The 21,529-nt window shown below is 37.2% G+C and overlaps 1 protein-coding gene across 1 annotated transcript in view; it reads left to right on the top strand.

The window, feature by feature from the left end:
• Positions 1-15,947, top strand: part of LOC102505752 (glycerophosphodiester phosphodiesterase domain-containing protein 4) — an 81,560-nt gene extending 65,613 nt beyond the window's left edge. Inside the window, exons 8-11 of the mRNA XM_032489494.1 lie at positions 6,156-6,303; positions 9,196-9,278; positions 10,044-10,099; positions 15,070-15,947. Of these exons, the coding sequence (XP_032345385.1) occupies positions 6,156-6,303; positions 9,196-9,278; positions 10,044-10,099; positions 15,070-15,530 (748 nt within the window). The 3' untranslated portion in view covers positions 15,531-15,947. The remainder of the gene's footprint in view (positions 1-6,155; positions 6,304-9,195; positions 9,279-10,043; positions 10,100-15,069) is intronic.
• The last annotated feature ends 5,582 nt before the right edge of the window (positions 15,948-21,529 follow it).

The raw sequence follows: 21,529 nt of genomic DNA, 5'->3' as shown, positions 1-21,529 counted from the left end.
AGATCTTTTTTTTTGTTTTTTAAATATCAACATTAATGACTATAAATTTCCCCCCTAGCACCACTTTTACTGCATGCCAATAGTTTTAATATGTTGTGTTTTCATTCTTGTTCATCTCCAAATATTTTGTAATTTCCCTTGCAATTTCTTTTTTGATCCATTGGTAGTTTAAAAGTTTGTTAAGTTCCATAAATATGTGAAGTTTCCAGTTTTCTTTCTGTTATTGGCTTCTAACTTCATCCTGATGTGGTTGGAGGAGACCCTTTGTATGGTATCAATCTGTTTAAATCTATTGAGACTTAATTTGTTGCCTGACATATGGTCTGTTTGGAAATGTGCAATTAAGAAAAATGTGTATGCTGTTATTGTTGGGTTTAGTGTTCTATATATATCTATTAGATATAGTTAGTTCTTGTGTTGATTAAGTCTTCTGTTTTCCTACTTACCTTCTGATTGTTCTATTCATTTTTGAGAGTGGGATATTAAAATCTCCTACCGTTGTTATACAGCTCCAATTCTGTCAGTGTTTGCTTTGTCAATTTTACTGGTCTGTCATTAGGCACGTAAATGTTTAGAATTATTACATATTATTGCTATATTAAATCTTTTATTAATATATAATGCCTTTCTTTGTCTCTTATAACCTTTTTTGTTATAAATCCTCTTTTATCTGATATCAGTATAGCCACCCCTGCTCTTTTTGTTTACTATTTGCATTGAGTATCTTTTTCCATCCTTTCACTTGTAATCTGTCTGTGTCTTTTCATATAAAGTTAATCTCTTATAGACATTGAATTGAAACATGTGTTTTATCCACTCTGCCTGTCTCTACCTTTTGCTTGGAGAGTTTGACTCATTTACATTTAAAATAATTACATACAAGGAGGGATTTTGTTATGCTGTTACTTCTGTCATTTTTGTAAATATTTGTTATTTCTGTCATCTATTATTTTTTAATTCCTTTATGCCTTATAGCTTTCTTGTACCTTTGGTTTCTGCATTACAGTTTTCTTTTGTGTTTAGTTGACTTTTTATAGTAAAACATTTAAATCCGTTTCTCATTTCCTTTTGTTTATATTCTATATCTATTTTGTAGTTACCATGGGAATTATATTTAATATCCTGAAGTTTTAACACCCTTATTTGAATTTATACCAGCTTAACTTCAATAACATATAAAAATTCTGTTCCTTTATAGAGCTCTTCCTATCTTTTTGGGTTGTTGATGTCTGAAAATTACATCTTTATATATTCTGTGCCCCAAAACATAGACTAGTAATTTTTAAAAATGCATTAGTTTTATTTATTTATTTATTTATTTTTATTTTATTTTATTTTTTTTAACATTTTTTATTGATTTATAATCATTTTACAATGTTGTGTCAAATTCCAGTGTTCAGCACAATTTTTCAGTCATTCATGGACATATACACACTAATTGTCACATTCTTTTCTCTGTGAGTTATCATAACATTTTGTGTATATTTCCCTGTGCTATACAGTGTTATCTTGTTTATCTATTCTACAATTTTGAAATCCCAGTCTATCCCTTCCCACCCTCCACCCCCCTGGTAACCACAAGTCTGTATTCTCTGTCTATGAGTCTATTTCTGTCCTGTATTTACGCTTTGTTTTTGTTTTTGTTTTTTAGATTCCACATATGAGCGATCTCATATGGTATTTTTCTTTCTCTTTCTGGCTTACTTCACTTAGAATGACATTCTCCAGGAGCAACCATGTTGCTGCAAATGGAATTATGTTGTTGGTTTTTATGGCTGAGTAGTATTCCATTGTATAAACATACCACCTCTTCTTTATCCAGTCACCTGTTGATGGACATTTAGGCTGTTTCCATGTTTTGGCTATTGTAAATAGTGCTGCTATGAACATTGGGGTGCAGGTGTCATCCTGCAGTAGGGTTCCTTCTGGATACAAGCCCAGGAGTGGGATTCCTGGGTCATATGGTAAGTCTATTCCTAGTCTTTTGAGGAATCTCCACACTGTTTTCCATAGTGGCTGCACCAAACTGCATTCCCACCAGCAGTGTAGGAGGGTAAAAATGCATTAGTTTTAAATCATGTAGAAAAAACTTGCGGGGTTGCAAACCAAAGTTACCATAATACTAGCTTTTAGACTCACAATTATTTTTTTCTTTAGATGTATTAGTCTCTTAAATCATGTAGAAAACAAAGAGTACAGTTACAAACTATTGTTACAGTAGTACTAGGTTTTATAACTGCCACATGCTTCCTTTTATTGAGATCTTTATTTCATCATACAGTTTTGAGTTACTGTCCAGTGTCCGTTCATTTCACCTTGCAGTACTCCATTGAGCTTTTCTTGCAAGGCAGGTCTAGTGACCATGAACTCCCTAAGCTTTAGTTTATCTGGAATGTCTTAATTTGTTCCTCACTTTTGAATGACAGTTTTGCTGGCTAATATAGGATCCTTGGTTGACCATGTTTTATTTTAACACTTTAAATGTGTGGACCCACTGCCTCTGGCCTCCAAAATTTATTATAAGTCCACTGGTGATGTTACTGAGGATCCCTTGTATGTGACACATTGCTTCTTTCTTGGGTTTTCAATATTCTCTTTTTCTCTTTGACTTTTGAAAGTTTTATTATAGTATGTCTCAGTACGAGTCTCTTTAAATTCATCTTGGAGTTTGTTGATTTTCTTGGATATTGAACTTTCATGTCTTTGATAAATTTGGGAAATTTACAGCCATCATTTCTTCAAATAACCTCTCTGTCCCTTTATCTCTCTCCTTTCTTTTTGGAACTCCAACAATGCAAATACTGATTTGTTGGTTGGTGTCCCACAGATATCTTACTCTCTGTTCACTTTTCTTAAAGTTTTTTTTCTTCCTGTTCTTCAGACTGGTTAAATTCTATTGTCCTGTCTTCAACTTCACAGATTCTTTATTCTACTGCTCAAGTCTGCCTTTGAATCCTAATAATCAGATTTTCATATCAGTTACTGTACTATTCAGTTTCAGAATTATTTTTGGTTTCTTTTTTAGCTTTCTGTCTCTTCATTAATATTTCATTTTGTTTATACGTTTTTTTACTTTACATCTTCCTTTAGTTCTTTGAGTATTTTAAAGATGGTTGTTTTCAAGTCTTTGAGTAGCATATCCACAAACAGCTCTTTTCCAGGAATAATTTCTGTTGATTTTTCCTTTGAATGGGCCATGCTTTCTTGTGTCTTTGTATGCCTTGTGATTTTTTGTTGAAAAATGGATATTTGAATCTAATAATCTGGTAACTCTGGAAATCAGAATCTTTCCTTCCTCAACGTATGCTTCTATTTGTTATTTACTTATTTGTATATTTGTTTTTGTTGGCTGTCTCTGTGTTAAGACTCTGAGGTTTAAACTTAAGGTCTTCTCAGGTCTTTTCTGTTCCTTTCCCTGGTTATACATGGTCACTTTCTGATTTTCCTCATGTATGCAGTTGCTTTTACATGTCCTAGTCTATAATGTATGGCTCTCAAACAGGGAGAAAAAGAAAAATAAAAGGTGGATAGGAAAGCGTGCTGGCCCTTTAAATTCCCTGACAGTCATTTCAGTGAGGATGGGAGAGGTTTGCAGCAATGAGGGGAAGTGCAACAATCATGTTTTCCCTCCTCTTTGTCTACACCTACGTGATCAGAAGCACCAGTGATTAGAGCACAGATCCCTGATATTTGAAGGATAGGGTCCTTTTGGCCCACCTTGGCTTCTACAAGCTGTGTGCAAGCTGCTTCAGGAACAAGTGCACATCTGCCTGCCGTGGGGCTAGGGGCTGGTGTACTGTAACTGCTACTATACCTAGTGATGAAATCGACCAAAGTTAGCTGTAACTTACCATCCAAACCTTCCCTGGATCTCAAAAGCCTTCAATAGACTCAGTAGTTCCAAAATAGTTGCATTTCACTAGTGTAGTTACTGTGTAGGTAGGGAGATGGATTCCTGGTATTTTCTTCTCTGCCACCTTCTAAGAATTCCCTCCTGTGAACATAAGTTTTTATTTTTTTATGGGATAAATGCCTAAGAATGCAGTTTCTGGGTTATGGTAATTATTTGTCTAGTTTTATAGAAACTGCCAATCCTTTTACATTCCTGCCGACAGTGTATGATGGTCCACTCTACATCCTTGTACTAATTTTGGGCATTGTCACTGTTTTTCATTGTAGACATTCTGATAGGTGTATAGTGATATCTCATTGTGGTTTTAATTTTCATTCTCTGATAGTTAATGATGTTGAACATATTATTATGTGATTATTTGCCAGTGGTATACTCCCTTCAGTGAAATGACTCTTTGTATCCTTTCTAACTGAATTGCTTGATTTTTTTTTTTTATTGTTTAGTTTTGAGAGTTCTTGATATAGTATAGATACTAGTCCTTTGCTGGATATGTTATTTTCAAATACTTTGTCCCAGTCTGGCTGGTCTGTAGCATCCTTTTAACAGTTTTCCACAGAACAGAGTTTAAAAATTTTGATGCGGCTTAACTTACCAATTTTACCTTTTATGATCATACTTTTAGTGTCGAATTTAAGAGCTCTTTATCTATCTCTTAGGTCTCAAAGATTTCTCCTGTGTTTTAAACATATTCTTTTATTACTTTCATCAGTATTATATAGTTCACAGCTTTAAGATCCTGTGCTGGTTTTAAGTTTATACCTAGTTATTTAATTTTCTTTGGAGTGATAGTTAATGGTATTGTTTTAAATTTCAGTTTCTGTATGTTTATTAATGAGTATAAATGTGATTGATTTTTGTGTGTTGGTTTCAGAAAGTATAAAAAGTACCTTTTTAAAAAACTGTTTCCTTATTTTTATTTTTTAAATTTATCTTTAGGTGATTTGTGGAATTGTCTTAAAGACAGTTATAACATGTCGGGTAACTAATTGCAAGCACTCCTGTAAAGGTGGTACTGTTACTTTTATTTACTGTTTGTACACTGAGCCTAAGAACTTGTGAAGCTAGTATTTGACAGACAGCAGACCTGGGATTCAAACCCAGGCTTGTACAGAACTGTTTCTAATATGCTATACCATCTTAAGGTTTTAAAAAACAGTTTTTGAAGCATTTATTACATGGTGTGTTTTCTGAGAAATTTAATCCCTGAAACTGACAACTTGACTAGAGTTACTAGATGTTCTTCAACTTATTTTCCTACTGGTTCTATAGACAGTGCGGAAATATCTACTGACATTTAGTACTGACATTGGGAATAGTGGGTTCCATTCCCCCTACTCAATGCTTGTAAAAATTCTTTATATTTAAAATTTAAATATTCACCAGATTGATATTCATTTATTCATTTCTTCAATTAGCTGTTCATGAAGGCAAGTATTATGCTAGGTATTGGATATACAGAGATGAGTAAGACACAGTCTCTGATTTTAATTTGCTTACAAGAAGACCAATAGGAAAGCAGATAAATACATAGAGGGTAGTAAGTACTCTGATGAAAGTAAGTATATTTGCTGCACAATAGTGTGCTGGACCTGGTTGATAACAGCTCATTTGAGCTAATTATTAAATATCCAGGAAATTTGCAAACCTGTATTACCAGTGGTAGCTCAAAATTGGCTATTGCAGTAGTATTTACATTGTGGAAATTGGCAAATTCCACAATTAGGGCTTTCCTTTTTTTCTTTCCCTCTCTCCTTCCCTCCAGTCCTCCCTCCTTCCCTCTCTCTTTCCTCCTTTCCTTCCTTCTTTTCTTTTTTTCTCCTAGGACAGCCAGTTTACTAAAATACTACTGTTGGTATAGGAGCAAAGATATTAAATCCTGTTCTTTTACAGATTGGGTTTTTTAAATAAGATAATTTTTTTGAAGTTTTATTTAGTTTTTTGGGGGGAATGAGGGGTGGTTATTTATTTATTTATTCTTAGAGACTGTACTGGGGATTGAACTCAAGACCTTGTGCATGCTAAGCATGCACTCTACCACTTGAGCTATACCCTCTCCCCAAATCCAGTTCTTAATCTCATTGTAACATGAGCCTATTCTGCATGTCATATAAGTTGTTTCAGGACCAGATACTTCTGGTGACTTAACAATAAACAGCCTTTTACAAACTTGGTGGCTGTTTCCCCTTTAGATGGTGAGAGTGAGATTAAGTTTAAATCCCCTGTGGTTTCTTTGTCTTCTCAGAGAGTATAAAGCAGCGAATATCAACATCAATTTATACATCGTCAATGAACCTTGGCTCTTCTCACTGGCCTGGTGCTCCAGGATTCAGTCAGTGACCACAGACAACATTCAGGTCCTGAATCAGATAAATCACCCTTACTTCTTCATGGTGAGCTGGTTGTTCAAATTGTTCTTCCAAGTCTGGTGCAATAGGAGTCTGTCCCCTACCCTACTCCTGCATTTCCCACTGTCCGTCCCCAGCTACTTAAGGGTAGAGACTTATGTGGCATTCTTCCTTCTCTCACGCAGATCCTTTTGTGATTTCAGGGAGAAATTAATATTGGTATGATACTTGCTGTTTATTGAATCCTCACAGTGTGCCTTTCATACATTATGTAATTAAACCCTCTGAGTTAGTCACTATTATTATCTCAATGTGGAATCTGAGCTTGAAGCTATAAAGATCCTCACACATCATCACAAGATTCAGACTGAGGTCTGACTCCAGAGTTCTGTTCCTGTGGTCCCACCTTCCTGGAGGCATGGCAGCAATGACAGAGGCACCAGGTGTGGGGAGAAAACCAAGTGTACTTGAATCCAAAGTGAAAACTGTGTGTCCTGAGCAAAATGCTTTTGAAAAGGAGAGAGAGTCCAGCCCCCAGGCTTGATTTCCCCTTCTGTCCTGCAACTGCTTCTGGCCGGAGGCTTGGAGACCTGAAGACCTGGGTTACAGTCCCCGCTAAATCCCATCGCTTATTATCTGTGAAGAGAGCCCCAGCTAACCAGTTAACTGCTACACAGCCTGTCTTACCAGTGTGGAGTAGGTGGACTGAGAGGCACACAGTAGCCTACAACAGAAAACAGCTTAATTTCTCTCCACCGACTCTTTAAACTGCTCTCTGACCTGGGTCTTTCCCTGCCCCTGAATGAAATCTTACTCAGACCCCTTAGCATTTCTAGTCACTCTTAGATAATTCTTTAAAGTACAGTTTAGTCACCAAAAAGTTTGTTTATTTGTAAATCGGAGATAAAAATAGTGCATAGAAGCAATTTTATTCAGCATAATTGGGTCTGCTTAGTGGTCTGTTAATTGGAAAAAACAGGGAATTGTGAAATAAATGAGATATGGTCTATTAGCATAATCACTTAGTGGCTTAAAACTAACAAATATTTGTTTTTCGTATTCTGTATGGTAGCTGATTAGTTTCTCCCGTCTGAGCCAGCTCAACTGGACTAGGTGGTCTAGGATGGTCTGATTCATATGTCTGGGGTCTTACCTACAGTGACCGGGTCTTTCTTCATTTCACATTCACTTGGTAGCATTGGGTTCCTCGTAGCAAGAGAGGTCAAGCCCCAATGTGCATGCCTTTTCAAGGATCTCCCATTGTGATGTTTGCTAATGTTCCAATGGCCAAAAAAAAATCTCATGGTTAAGTCCAGATTCAAGGTGGGGCAGTAGAGAAACAGATTTATCTCTTGATGGAGAGGAACAGCAAAATCACACTTCATACAGGCCTATATTGGGAGGAATATGTGGTCATTTTTATAGGCAATCTGCCACACACATATCTCACATATTTTAGTTTATAATATTCATTCACTTTTTGACATAGACACAAAGTCTTTTTTTGAGGCTATTTCAGCTGATTGAATTGTGTATTCTCTTGCTTCTGTATACTTCCAAATGAATCATCTATGGCTTCTAACTTCTGTTTCCTTAAAGTTGAACAAGAACTTATAGTCACTGGGAGAAATGAACTGAATGAGGAATCTACCTAGATTTTTATAATTCTCTCCGTTCTCCCCAGTCTCTGAGTGTTTAACTCACACATAATTCAATTGCAGTTTATTTTTTAAAGACCTACTCTGTCTTCATTGAGTTTTCCAAAGTATTAACTTAGTTTCCTTGAAAATACCAAATATTTTAAATCAGATTCTAGAGACTTAAGTAGCACTTAGTTGCACTGCACAATTATAACAACAGGTACAACTGTTCCAGGCCATTTGGGGAGCAAGAACAACTGATTCTTGGTGACTGTACAGCTCACCTGGTGGGCACCCGGGAGCAGGCCAAGGCATCGGTCAGTAAGGCTCCCAGAGGGGATTACGAGCCTCAGTTTAGTGCAGGTTGGTACCTGCCTAGTAGAGCTGTAGTGAGGATTGGCTGTGAAAATACCCATAAAGTGCTTGGAACACTGCCTTAGCTCCTGTAGTGCTCACTGATGTTAGTTGTTGTTATCATCATTATCCTGATTGTCAGTAGTGTTGCTGCTGCTGTTATCATTATTAATTAGTCTAAAGAAAGACCCTGGGATTGGGTGGATAAGAAAGAATGAAAATGCCAGACCTGGACCATCAAGTAGTATTGGAGGGGAAACAATGAAGGTAGAAAGGGAGGATTAGACCAGGACATATGGAAGTCATACAAGAGAACCTAGAAGAGGGAGCTCTGTGAAATGGGTGATTCAGGCAAGGAGCCTGGAGAAGTGGGCCTGTTAATTAAGAATTATAATTTCAACATACTTATTTGAAGCATGATGATTTAGGACTGTGATTCCTAAACTGCTGGTTCACAGCTGAGTTGCTCATTCCTGGGGAGCTTGTTAAAAATGCAGAAATTCTAATTCCAGAGTTTGTAGTGAGACCCAGGAGCCTGCATTACTGAAAGCTGCTCAGGTAGATCTGGATGCATAGCCAGGTTTGGGAAGCCATCCATGAAAACACAGAGCATGGAAAGTCAGGAAATGGGCTGTAGTCCTGTCCAGAATAGACTTGCTATGTGACATCTCTGGGACTCCCGCCCAGAGATCTGTCTTGAGGGTCCAGGGAGATGAAGGGTGTGAAGTGTCTGATCCCTTGTAGAGCCCTCTGCACAGGTAAGGGGTGATAGGATAGCGGTAGGTGTTCTCTGTGTGTGAGACCAACCCCACCAATCAAGGTTCCTCTGCCTGATCTGCCCCTGCTCCATCCCTGGCAGCCAAGCAAGGGACTTGGCCCACATGACCTAGAATCCCTTCCAGCTCTAAAGTCCTATAACTATGGTTTGTTTTCCGTTCTGCAGACACCAAGTTTCTATATGTTCATATGGATTCTTATGGATGTTGTTTCTGCAATTTTCGTTTTTGCCATATTTTATTTTCATTGGTAAGCATATATTTATAATTTTATTTTTCCTAAAATAAAAATGTAAATGATTCTTGACAGAAATTAGAGAAAAAACAGTTCCATTCTCCCTGTAATCCCATATGGCAAATCCTCAAGGAGGCAGGGTTTTATCATCTGAATCTCTCATTTCTTCTCATGCTGCCTGCAGCTCCTCACCCCTTCTACCCACTCAATCTGAGATCATATTCAGAGGAGAAGGATTCTCACTAAGGTATGATCGAAGTCTGTTACTACAGATTTCTGTGGATCAGTTAGGGGAGGGCAGGGGTTGAAGGTTGTTCAGAACAAGTGCCTCCATCTTCTGCCTTCCACATAGCAGGGTTCTGTGTAAAGAGCAAGTTCACAAACCAGGAAACCTGGGTTTTAATCCTGGCTTTGCCCTTGATTGCTGGATGACCCTGGGAAAGTCACTGCCTCTTTCTAGTCCACGTTTTTTGCTTTTTTTTAAATCTGTCCATGAAAATGACAGTTGGGAATTCTTGAAGGCAAATGCTACAATACTACAAGGTTCAAAGTGGGAGATGGGATATCTGGTAAAGAATTTTGGCTAGATGAGACCATGGTTGTTTAGACCTTATCATGTCCATCATTTCTTGATTTGACTTATCTTTTAAAGTGGGAAACTATAAAGCCTCTACTTAAATAAGAATTTGACTGGTTAATGTTCTTTTCTGGCCACTGGCTGAATTATTGACTCTTTTGGAAAAGGTGTAGGAGGCTCATGGATAGTCTGCTTCCTTCCAGGTGGAGAGAGAGCAGCAAAAAAGAAAAATTACTCAAAAGCACCAGCATATTCATGGGTAAGTCAGAGGCCTAGCCCACTCCCATCTCCTCATCCCTACACATTGCCTCCAGCATACAGGGCCTGCCTTTAATGTTTCTGACAAGAGCTGAAGAAGTCTGAAATCAGGGGGTGGAGACCAGTGAGGTTTTGTAACACATAGGCTAGGCACAGATTGTAGAGGGCCCTTGATATCAGGCTTCATTTTGGACTTTATCTCTAAAGCAGTGAGACTCCTTGGAAGGTTTTGAGCTTCGTTATTTGTTGACTTGTTGATACATTCATTCATCACACAGTTACTGAGCACCACTTTGTGCCAGGCACTCTGAGAGAGATTTAATAACAGAAAGCTGTCTATGGAGGGTGGCCCCAGAGAAAAGAGGGCTGGTGCACAGAGAGCAGTGAGGAAGCAGGCAGAGGAATAGCAGCTGACCGTTGGTCCAGGCACTGAGGTCCAGGACAGAGAAGCTGCCATGCCCATCAGGGCTGAATGTGCCTTATTGGGCTTCCGTTGTGGGTGATGTGTGCTGGAAGGTGGAGGGAGGAAACTGCACAGGTCCTGGACTGCTGGACTAGAGCCTAGGCTCTGCGTGTAAGCAACCAGGAGATGCAAATGAGTTTCAAGTAAGGGAGCAGTATGCTTAGACAACTGTGTGAAAGGATGGAATTGAAGAATAACTTACTAGAATAACTCAGGAGCTGAGGAATTGAGATGGGCCCAGTAAGGGAGGCTAAGCCAGAGCTTATTTTTCAGGAGGTTGTGGGGATAATCACACAGTGAGTTTCTGGTTTGAGCACCCAGTACAGTGTCAAAGGGAAAACCACTTAGGAGGCAGAGGACTGTGCAGTACATGATACAGTTTCCTCCCGTAGCTCTTGGAGCCTCAAGTAAAGTTGGAATCATGAATTAATTTAATTTCTTGTGGACAGTGGTAAAGATCCTGAGCTACCTTGTATCAGCTGGTGGAGGGTTAAACTCATACAGTACTTTGAGTTGCAGGAATGGATCCATAGGGACCATGAAAAAATAAATTAAGAAATTTGAATAAATTACATGAAGGGGAATGGACTTTCCTTCTGTGAAACTGAAGATTTAAACCGAGGTCACTCAAATATCTTAAGGGACAGAGAGATCTCAATTAACTCTGAGTTACACAAATTTTGAGAAGATCACTCTACTGGCTCTGTTTTTCAGATGCCTTATGATTTTTAGTAGTTGCATTAGTAAACTGAGGCCACCATAACAAAATACCACAGACTGGGTGGCTTAAACCACAGAAATTGATTTTCTCACAGTTCTGGAGGCTAGAGGTCCAAGGTCAATGTGTCAGCAGGTTTGATTTCTTCTGAGGCCTCTCTCCTTGGCTTCCAGATAGTCACTTTCTTGCTGTTTCCTCACACAGTCTTTCTTCTGTGCACCCCGCCTCCGCCCCCAGTGTCTCTCTGTGTGTACAAATTTTCTCTACTCCGTTCAGATTGGATTAGGGCCCACCTTAATGGCCTCATTTTAATCACCTCTTTAAAGGCCCAATTTCCAAATATAGTCAGATTTTGAGGTTCTGGAGGTTAAGGCTTTAGCATATGAATTGTGGGTCACACATTTCAGTGCAGTAATCAGTGATACATCCAAGAAATGAAAAGTATATGGAAATGGTGAGGAAAGCATGGATGGGAGAGAACTTTTGAAGGAAAGTTCAAAGAACTGTTGAAATTTGGATGAAGAAGGTGGCTATAATGCCTTAGAAAAGTACTCAGTTAACTTGACAACTTCCCACCATGTTGAATGATGATAAGAAAATAAGGTAAGTAGAAAATAAAGATTTTTTTTCCTGTTTTAAGAGTTTTTAATTGCCCGTTAACAGAAGTCAGTTTTGCCCAATCTATGTAAATGTATCTAATAAATCTAAGAAAGGCTGTTTCAATATCTCTTAAGAGATACCTAGAAGGGGCAAGACCAAATTTAGAATCAGGGAATGAACAAGGAAGACTGGAAAGAAGCCAAACCACAACCCAGATCCATTCATGTTGGGGAAAATAGAGCTTTGAACACTAAGCATAGTGTCACATCTTGCATCACAGCCACCTCCAGGATGGGCATGTACTGCTGCACCTGCTGCTGCTGCCACCAAAAGGCTTTCATCACCTCTCTGGCTTTAGAATGTATTTTTCAGCCATTTGAAGAAGTCTATCCTTTGTCTTCTGTCTCATATTGCTTCTTATTAAAAATCCTCACAAAAGTCTATCTTTTTTATCATTGTTCTTCTGCTTGTAATATGTCATTTTTCTCTGGCTGCTTTTTGAGATTGTTTCATTACTAGTTTTCAGTTATTTGATTATGGTTTATCTTGCTGTGTATCAAGGTTTGTGTGTGTGTGTGTGTGTGTGTATCCTGCTTGCAGTTTTTTTAACTCCTTAGGTCAGTCAGAGTATAATTTTGATCATATTGGATAAATTTTAAGTCTTTATTTTTCAAATATTCTTCTGCATCTACCTTGTTTTTGGGATTCCAAGTATGTAGAAGTTAGATCATTTTATATTATCCCATAAGTTACTGAGACACTGTTCATTTTTATTTTTAGCCTAATTTCTGTGTTTCATTTTGGATAGATTCTATTACCATATGTATTTGTTTTTTTTTTATTGCTGTGTAACAAATTACCACAAATTTAGGAGCTCAAAACAACACAAATTTATCATCTCATAATTTGTGTGGGCAAGAGTGTTCTTGTTTGGAAGCTTTTTTCCTTTCAACACTTTGAATGTGTCATGCCACTCCCATAAGGCCTTGAAAGTCTCCAGTGAAAATCTGCTAATAGGTTTCCATATGTAACAAATTATTTTTCTCTTGCTGCTTTTAGGATTCTCTCTTTATTCTTAACTTTTACCATTTTAATTGTAATGTGTCTTGTGTGTATCTGTTTGGGTTTATCTAATTTGGAGCTCTTCGAGTTTCCTAGACCCAGATGTCTGTTTCCTTCCCTAGATTAGGAGAGTTTTCAGTCACTGTTTCTTCAAATAATTTTTCTGGCCCTTTCTCTCTCTTCTCTTTTTGAGACCCATGTAACACCAATGTTATTCCACACGATATTGTCCCAAAGGTCCCATATAGTGCCTTCCGTTTTTAAAATTCTTTTTTCATTTTGCTGCTTTGTCTAGGTGAGTTCCATTCTATCTTTTAGTTCACTCATTTGTTTTTCTACCTCATCTACTCTGCTATTGAATGCTTTTAGCATATTTTTCAGTTCAGTCGTAACTTCTGTTTGGCACTATCTTGTATTTTCTATCTCATTGTTAAAGTTCTCACTGTGTTCATACTTCCTTTTTTCCTGACTTTGGTGAACATATTTATTGCTATTAGTTTAAAATCTTTATCAGATAGATTACTTATTGCTATTTCATTTTGTTCTTTTTCTGAGGTTTTTGTCTTGTTCTTCATGAACTGAGATATAAAAATCCTAATCAAAGTATTAGCAAATTGAATCCATCAGTATATTAAAAGGATAATACATCCTGAGCAAGTGGGGTTTATCTCAGCAGTACAAGATTAATATGTCATTTGAAGTTTATCATTATAATCCACCATATTAACAAAATAAAATAGATAAAGCATATTTGATGAAAATCAACAACCTGATTTATGATTAAAGTTCTGAGCAAGCTAGGGATAGAATGAAACTTCCTCAATCTGATAAAAAATATTTATAGAAAACCTACAACCAATATCATTTGAATGGTGACACAATGAATATTTTCCCTCTAAGATTAGATAAGACAACAATATCTGCTCTCATCATTTCTGTTTGGCATTTTACTAGGGATCATAGCCAGTTCAATAAGATGAAGAAGTAAAACTCCTTATTTGCATTTATGATTTTTTACGTTAAAAATTCTAAGGAATCAAACAACAAACCTACTAGAACTAATTAGTGAATTATGCAGTATCTCAACATACAATGTCAATATACAGAAAAATCAATTGTATATGTATTATCAATGAATAATTGGAAACTTAAAAAAATTAAAATAGCATCATTTACAACAGCATAAAAACGTAAAATAGGAATAAATTTAAGGAAAATGTTGCAGGGCCTTGTGAAGAAGATAGGTGATTGGTCACTGAAAACTACAGAAGTTTACTGAGAGAGAGAAGACCAAAGTAAATGGAGCAACATACCACATTCATGAATTAAAAACCCTAATATCATGGATATTGGTTTCCATGGCACTGACTTACAAATTCAGTTCAAGTGCAGTAAAAAGCTCCTTCCTCCAGTGAAGCTGATAAGAAATGTGTTCAGCTGTTTCTTCAGGAATGAAATTACACTCAAAGCAAAAATAACTGAGTTCTGGGTTTACTTCTTTGGATTCTCACTTTCTTCTGGATTTTGTCCCCACAGTTTCTCACCATACTGTTAATTCTTAAGATAAGTTTAAGATGTTTTCTTTGTTTTATATATTATCCAATTTTTAATTTGTCTTTGATAGGAGTCACTGTCCTAGCTCCATTACTAGAGTTTTCCATCATCTGATTTTTTCTGTCAGTTAGATAAAAATAATTTTTTGAGCAGTTACTATGTGACAGATATTTCTAAGCAGTGAGTATTGGAGGCAAGTAAGATAAAGTAACTGTTTGTAAAAAGCTCCCATTCTATGAAAGATGTGTTCATTTTTCTGTTCAACCTAATTTGGAATCAGTGGTTATGAAATGCATGAATTTAAAGCAAATGTCAGTCTCTGCCTTTTGAGGGCTTCCATGGTGAACCAGAACCTCACACAATAGACTCTTAAACTCCAGCACCACGATGAATTGGAGGACCATAACAAAGTCTGTCCAAAGCCTGGGTAGAGAGAGAACTAGAGGGAAAGAGTCTGAGACGGTAAGTAAGAGGCTAACATTTTAAAGATGACTAAGATTTTACCACATCACTGGCAGAGATTGCAGAAGCCAATACTTGAGGTATCTGTGTTTTTGTCTTTTCTATCCCACAGATACTCAGAGTGTAAGTCTCCGAATGGGAAAAAGTGAGAATCTAGAAGCTCCAGATTTATCCATGGAGTCTTCCACCCGAGTTATGGAAATCCCTTGGAGTCTAGCAGCTTTAACCAAGAATGTAAGGAAACATCCAGCCAGCAAATCAGAGCCAGTCATGGAAACCATGGAAACACTAACGCTTGGCAAGGATGATGTTACCCAACCTGTGTTTACCACAAAGACCTTCAAACCCACCCAAGCACCCATCTGGGAGGCCAGCAGAGAGCCCAGCTTCCAAACTGCATTGCCTTCCTTGACGGTGAATGAAACAGTTTCCTCCATAGATGTCCCTCATCCTGAAACACAACCCGAAAAGCCCCCTGAAAGTATTGAGTCTTTCGAAGAATCCTCTTTTCTGTTCTCTGCCACATCCAGCCCGTCTTTATACTCCTTTGAGCTGTCTTCAAAGAAGAATTAGCCACAACTTTCCCCCTTCTTCCTCTTGCTCTCCATGCCTGAGGGTAGTGATGGTCTGGAGTGGCCAAGAAGGGCTTGCAGAAGAGCCCTTAAGGCTCTCAGAAAAACCATTGTGGGCTAACCTTTCTATAAAGAATGCATCTCAAGGGAATCAACAAGGGAAAAATGTTTGTTCTGGTCTTGGAGCAGAGCTGATTGTTCTCTGGGTATTACAGGTTTTATCTCATTTACGGTGAACAGCATATAAATAAAGGCAACCTCTCAGGAATTCAGAGGTAAATGATGTGTTCTTTGGACCCTTTTGTGGTCACTCAGGCTGACAAAGACTAGGGGATGAGTCCCAAAGTAATGCCATCTTGAGTCAGAGAATGAGAAGTGGCATGAGCATGAGTTGGGGGCAAAAGATGTCATCCCATAAGTTGGGGGCAAAAGATGTCATCCCACACAATACACCCTGTCATCCAGTATGCAGTGGGATGCTTTCTAGTAGCTTCTTGTTAGCTGATTTCCCTAGCTGGGGTGATGGGCATTAATCCCATGCCAGCCCAATAATTCTAGGCCTTGAGTAGAAATCAGAGCCACAGCAATTGTCTAGAGCTTTATCAGCCTGGATAATCTGAAAGAAGAAATGCCTAGGATCTACCAAATGAAAGAAGTGGTGCAATGAACTAAAAATGGAATATTTTAGAATAGGTTATTAATTAAACCTAGGTATAAGCTCTAAAGTCTTGTCCTCTAGACTGACAAGAATAGAATATTGCCACTCCTTCAGATGAGATATAATCTAGTGTAGATAGTCTAGTCAAGATTATCACATCAAAATTCTCAAGTTATCAAGTCAAGATGAATCTGTTTATATATCTGTTTAAATAAGTCTTTAAGGTAAGAAAGTGGAAAAACTATCACCAAGCAGAAAATTACTAATTGCCAGTGGAATTTTTTTCTTTCAGCTTTCTTTTGGTTTCCACTTTCATGGAATATCTACTTCCATCCTTTCACTTTCAGTCTGAGTATTTCCTTAAAGTTCAAGTGAATCTCTTGTAAACAGCATATAGTTGGGTCTTGGTGTTTTGTTTTTTTTTTCATTCATTCAGCCACTCTGTGTCTTTTGATTAGAGAATTTAGTCCAGTTACATTTATAGTAATTATTGAGAAGTATGGGCTTCTATCATTTTGTTAGTTATTTTCTGATTGTTTTCTAATTCCTTTGTTCCTTTTTTCTTCTCTCTTCATGATTTGATAATTTTTTGTAGTGGCATGCTTAATCCTCTCTATTTTTTCTTTATCTAGTATAGGTTTTTGCTTTGTAGTTACCATGAGGCTTACATAAAACATATTTATAATAGTCTATTTTAAGTTGATAATAAGAGGGAGAGGGTATAGTCAAGCATGCAAGAGGTCTTAAATTCAATCCCAAGTACCTCCATTAATAAGTAAATAAACCTAATTACCACCCCCCTCGAAAAAACGAAGTAAATAAAGTTGATAATAACTTAAACTTGAACACATGCTAAAGCTTACATTTTTATTCTCCCCCTCAATGATTTATGTTTTTGCTGTCACAATTTACTTTTTATTTTGTGTATCCATTAATGTAATATTGTAGTAATTTTTTACTACTTTTGTCTTCTATCCTTCATACTAGATTTATAAATAATTAATATAGCACCATTACAACATAAGATTAATCTAGATTTAACTATATATTTACCTTTACTAGTGAGATTTATACTTTTATATATTTCCCTATTACTAATCAGTGCTCTTTTGCTTCAGCCTAAAGAAGTCCCTTTAACATCTTCTTGTACAGGCAGTCTAGTGGTGCTAAACTCTTTCATCTTTCAGCCTTTGCTTGTCTGGAAAACTCTTTAACTCTCCTTCAATAATGAAGGACAACTCTGCTGGGTAGAGTATTCTTGGTCAGCCGTTGTTTGTTTGTTTTCCAGCACTTTGAATATATTGTGCCACTCCTTTTTGGCCTGCAAAGTTTCTAGTGAAAAGTATGCTGATAGTCTTATAAGGGTTCCCTTTTACATAACAAATTGTTTTCTCTTGCTGTTTTAAGATTCTCTCCTTATGTTTAACTTTTGACAATTAATTATAATGTGTCTTGGTCTATGTCCCTTTCAGTTTATCTTATTTGGACCTCTCTGAGCTTCCTAAATCTAAATGTCTGTCTCCTTCCCCAGGTTAGGGATGTTTTTAGCTGTTATTTCCTCAGATAAGTTTTCTACTTCTTTCTCTCTCTTTTCTTCTGGAACCCCTATCATGTGCATTTTTGTTCTTTTGATGTGGCCCAAAAAGTCCCGTAAGCTGTATCTTCACTGTTTTTCACTCTTTTTGCTCCTCTGATTGAATGAATTCCACTGCTGTGTTTTCGAGTTTGTTGATCCATTCTTCTGCTTCATTTAGTCTGCTGTTGAACACCTCTGTTGAATTTTTCAGCTTAGTTATTATATTCTTTAGCTCTGTGATTTCTCTCTGGTACTTTCTCATATTTTCTATCTCTGTTGAATTCTCACTTTATTCATGCATTGTTCTCCTGACCTGGTGATCATCTTTATGACCATTATTTTGAACTGTTTCTCAGGTAATTCACTTACCTCCTTTTCATTAATGTCTTGGTCTTTCTTTTGGAAGCTATTCCTCTATTTCTTCTTTTTCCTTGACTCTGTGTTGGTTTCTACGCATTAGAGAAAACAGTCACCTCTCCCAGTCTTGAAGTAGTGTTGTGGTATAGGAGGTGAAACTTATTGTTTAACCCTGTCCTAGTTCTTCCTTGTCTCTTATGCCTTTGTGATTGTTTAAGCAGGCTTCTTTGTTCTCAGTGGCTCCAGACGTTGAGGGAGTGCCAAGACCTGTCAGTGTCCCAAAGGGGAGGATCTCAGTCAGCACCTAGATGCTTGCTGATTAGAAGCCAGACCCTTAGGCAACAGCTTTTAAAGTATGCAAATATAGCTCTTTCAGGGAAAGGCTGGGAGATGGGTGTTTCTGTCTGTTCCCTTTGCATTGAACTTTGGAGGAATTGACAGTTATGAACTGTTTCTTTCTTTGCTACCATCCCATTAAACCTGTGAACACAAACTCCACTGGCCACCAGAGCCAGGCTGTTGTGGGATATGTCCCCTGGGTGACAACCACAAAAGCCAGGTCACCAGATGTTTGCACCGGCGATGTGGGGCAGGGCAGAGGGAAAAAGTAAAGATGGCACTTGCTGGTCTCCCTAGTCTTTGGGAAGGATTACTGGCTCCTTGATGTGTGTTAAATTAGAAGCTTGCCCCTCAGGCTACAGCTTTTAGAATAACAAACATTTCACTCTGCTGCCTCTATTGTGACCTGGGGGCATAGCCAGTTAAGAGCTGTTCCTCTGTTATAGTCCGGTGGGACCTGTGAACATAAGTCTCACTGGCCACCAGAGGCAGGTGATCAAAGGGCATGCCCTGGGCAGCAGCTATAAAAATTGGGGTGCAGACATATGCACAGACTCCTTTCTGGGAGATACATTTATGACCTGGAGAGAGGCAGGGAGAACGTGAAGATGGTGCTCTCTGGCCTACATGGACCCTGGAGAGTATTGCAGCTGACACCTAGCTATGCGTTAAATTTGAAGCCTGCCCTTCTGGCCATAGCTATTAAGATAAACAAGTAGATATCCTTCATGGAAAAACTGGGTATGTTTGTGTTTGCTGCTTCTGCACTGAGTCATGGGTATTAGCCATGGTGAGTCTGTATGAACCCTTTAGAAACTATCTCTTAGTTCACTATAGCCTTTTGGGTTTGGTAGATGCAAGGCCCCTTGGCTTTCAAAGCTAAATATTTTAGGGACCCATATCTTAGGTAGAAATATTAAAAGTTGGGGCATCACATGTGGGGTCCAAATCCTTTGCTCCTCAAGGAAAAACCTGGGAATTGTGAGTTCCCTCCTTTTTGTGTGTTGCTGTGCTGGGGTTGAGATTTATGGTGGGATCGTGTCTCAGCCTCTCCTCAATTTGATGTGGGTTTTTTCCTGTTTGCCCAAAGTGTAGGAGTAGCTCAGTTACTTTCTTGCATGGAATGTTATTCAGCCTTAAAGAAAGGAAATTTTTCCATTTGCCACACTGTAAGTGAACCTGGAGCTAAGTGAAATAATCTGGAAACAGAAAGACAAATACTTCATGATCTCACTTATATGTGGAATCTAAAATAGTCAAACTCACAGAAGCAGAGAGTAGAATAGTAGTTGCTAGAAGGAGGGAGAAATGGAGATATATTGGTCAAAGGGTTCAGTGTTTCAGTTATACAGATGAATAATTTCTGGAGATGTAATATACAGCAGTATGACTTTAGTTAACAACACTGAATGTATACTGGAAATTAGCTGAGAAGGTAAATCACAAATGTTCTCATCACAGAAAAGAAAAGAAAATGGTAACTATTTGAGGTGATTAGTGATTATTATATGAGGTTAATTAGCTCGATTGTGGTGATTATTTCACAATATATAGGTATATCAAAACATTAAGTTGTATACCTTAAATATATAAATTTTTAGTTGTCAATTATACCTCAGTAAAACTGGGAAAAAAAACCCAGAAACTCCTTACCTATTAAACAATAACTCTCATTTCTCCCCTCCTTCCAGTCTCTGGCAACCGCTATTCTATATTTTGCTTCTATGATTTTGATTGTACTAAGTACTTCATATAAGTAGAACTATACAGTTTGTCCTATTGTGACTGGCTTATTTTGCTTAGCATAATGTCTTTAAAGTTCATCTATGTTGTAACATGTCCGAATTTCCTTCCTGTTTAAAACTGAATACTACATTGTATGAGTATACCACCTTTTGTTTGTTCATTCATCAACTGATAGACGTTTGGGTTATTGTGAATAGTGCTGCTATAAACATCAGCACACAAATATCTATTCATGCCCTTGCTTTTAATTCTTTTGAGTGTTTTGCCATAATTTCCCCCTATGTTTTCTTTCTTCTAATAGTTTTATAGTTTTTAGCACATACCTTTAGATCTTTGATCCATTTTGAGTTCATTTTCATATATGGAGTTAAGTAAGGGTCCAACTTCATTCTCTTTCATGTGGATTTACCACTTGTTAAAAAGACTGTTCTCTTCCCATTGAATGGTCTTGCACACTTGCCTAAAATAAATTGACCATATATTGGGGGGCTATTTCTGGGCTCTCTTGTCCTATTCCATTCATCTGTATGTCTGTATTTATGCCAGTATCACACTGTTGTAATTACTGTAGCTTTGTGATACGTTTTGAAATCAGGAAATGTAAAAGTCCTTTGGCTTTGTTCTTCTTCAAGATTATTTGGCTTTCCAGGGTCCCTTTTAGTTCATATGAATTTAAATATATGAAAAAATGCCATTGAGAACTTATTAGGGATTGCATTAAATCTGTAGAGTACTTTGGTACTTAGTATTGTCATCTCAACAATATTAAGTCTTCCAGTCCATGGACATGGGATATATTTCCATTTATTTATATTTTCCTTAATTACTTTCAGCAGATATTTTTCAGTTTACAAATCTTTTATTTCTTTGGTTAAATCTACTCCTAATTATTTCATTCTTTTGATGCTATTGTAAATGGATTTATTTTTAATTTCCTTTTTGAATTGTTCATTATAAGTTCTAATTAATTTTTTGATTTCTTCATTTGTTTGATTTTCTTGAATTTGGACATTGCTATTCTCTATGCCACTTACTCAGCTTTTATCCTTTGTATTTCTTGAAGGTAGTCTTTGTCTTTTTCTTCATTTTCATTCAGTCCTGTCAGTTTTCATTTCATATCTTTCTGTTGCTTTCCCATATCCTCTCTGAGTTTTTAAATTTTTGCTTCATAGTACTCTTTCAAATATGTAGTTGCTTGTTTAAAATTTTTTATTTACTTCATGTTAGCATGTTACAGTTTTACTTTGCTTCATGGCATAATTGTTTGTACGCATATTCTTGCCCAGAAGTTATTATTATTATTTTATGTTGGTTCTCACAGTGT

The sequence above is a fragment of the Camelus ferus genome, chromosome 10, assembly GCF_009834535.1.
Source record: "Camelus ferus isolate YT-003-E chromosome 10, BCGSAC_Cfer_1.0, whole genome shotgun sequence".
NCBI classification, from domain to species: domain Eukaryota; kingdom Metazoa; phylum Chordata; class Mammalia; order Artiodactyla; family Camelidae; genus Camelus; species Camelus ferus.
Note: the sequence above shows the minus strand (reverse complement) of the source record. Positions and strands in the feature narration are given on the sequence as shown.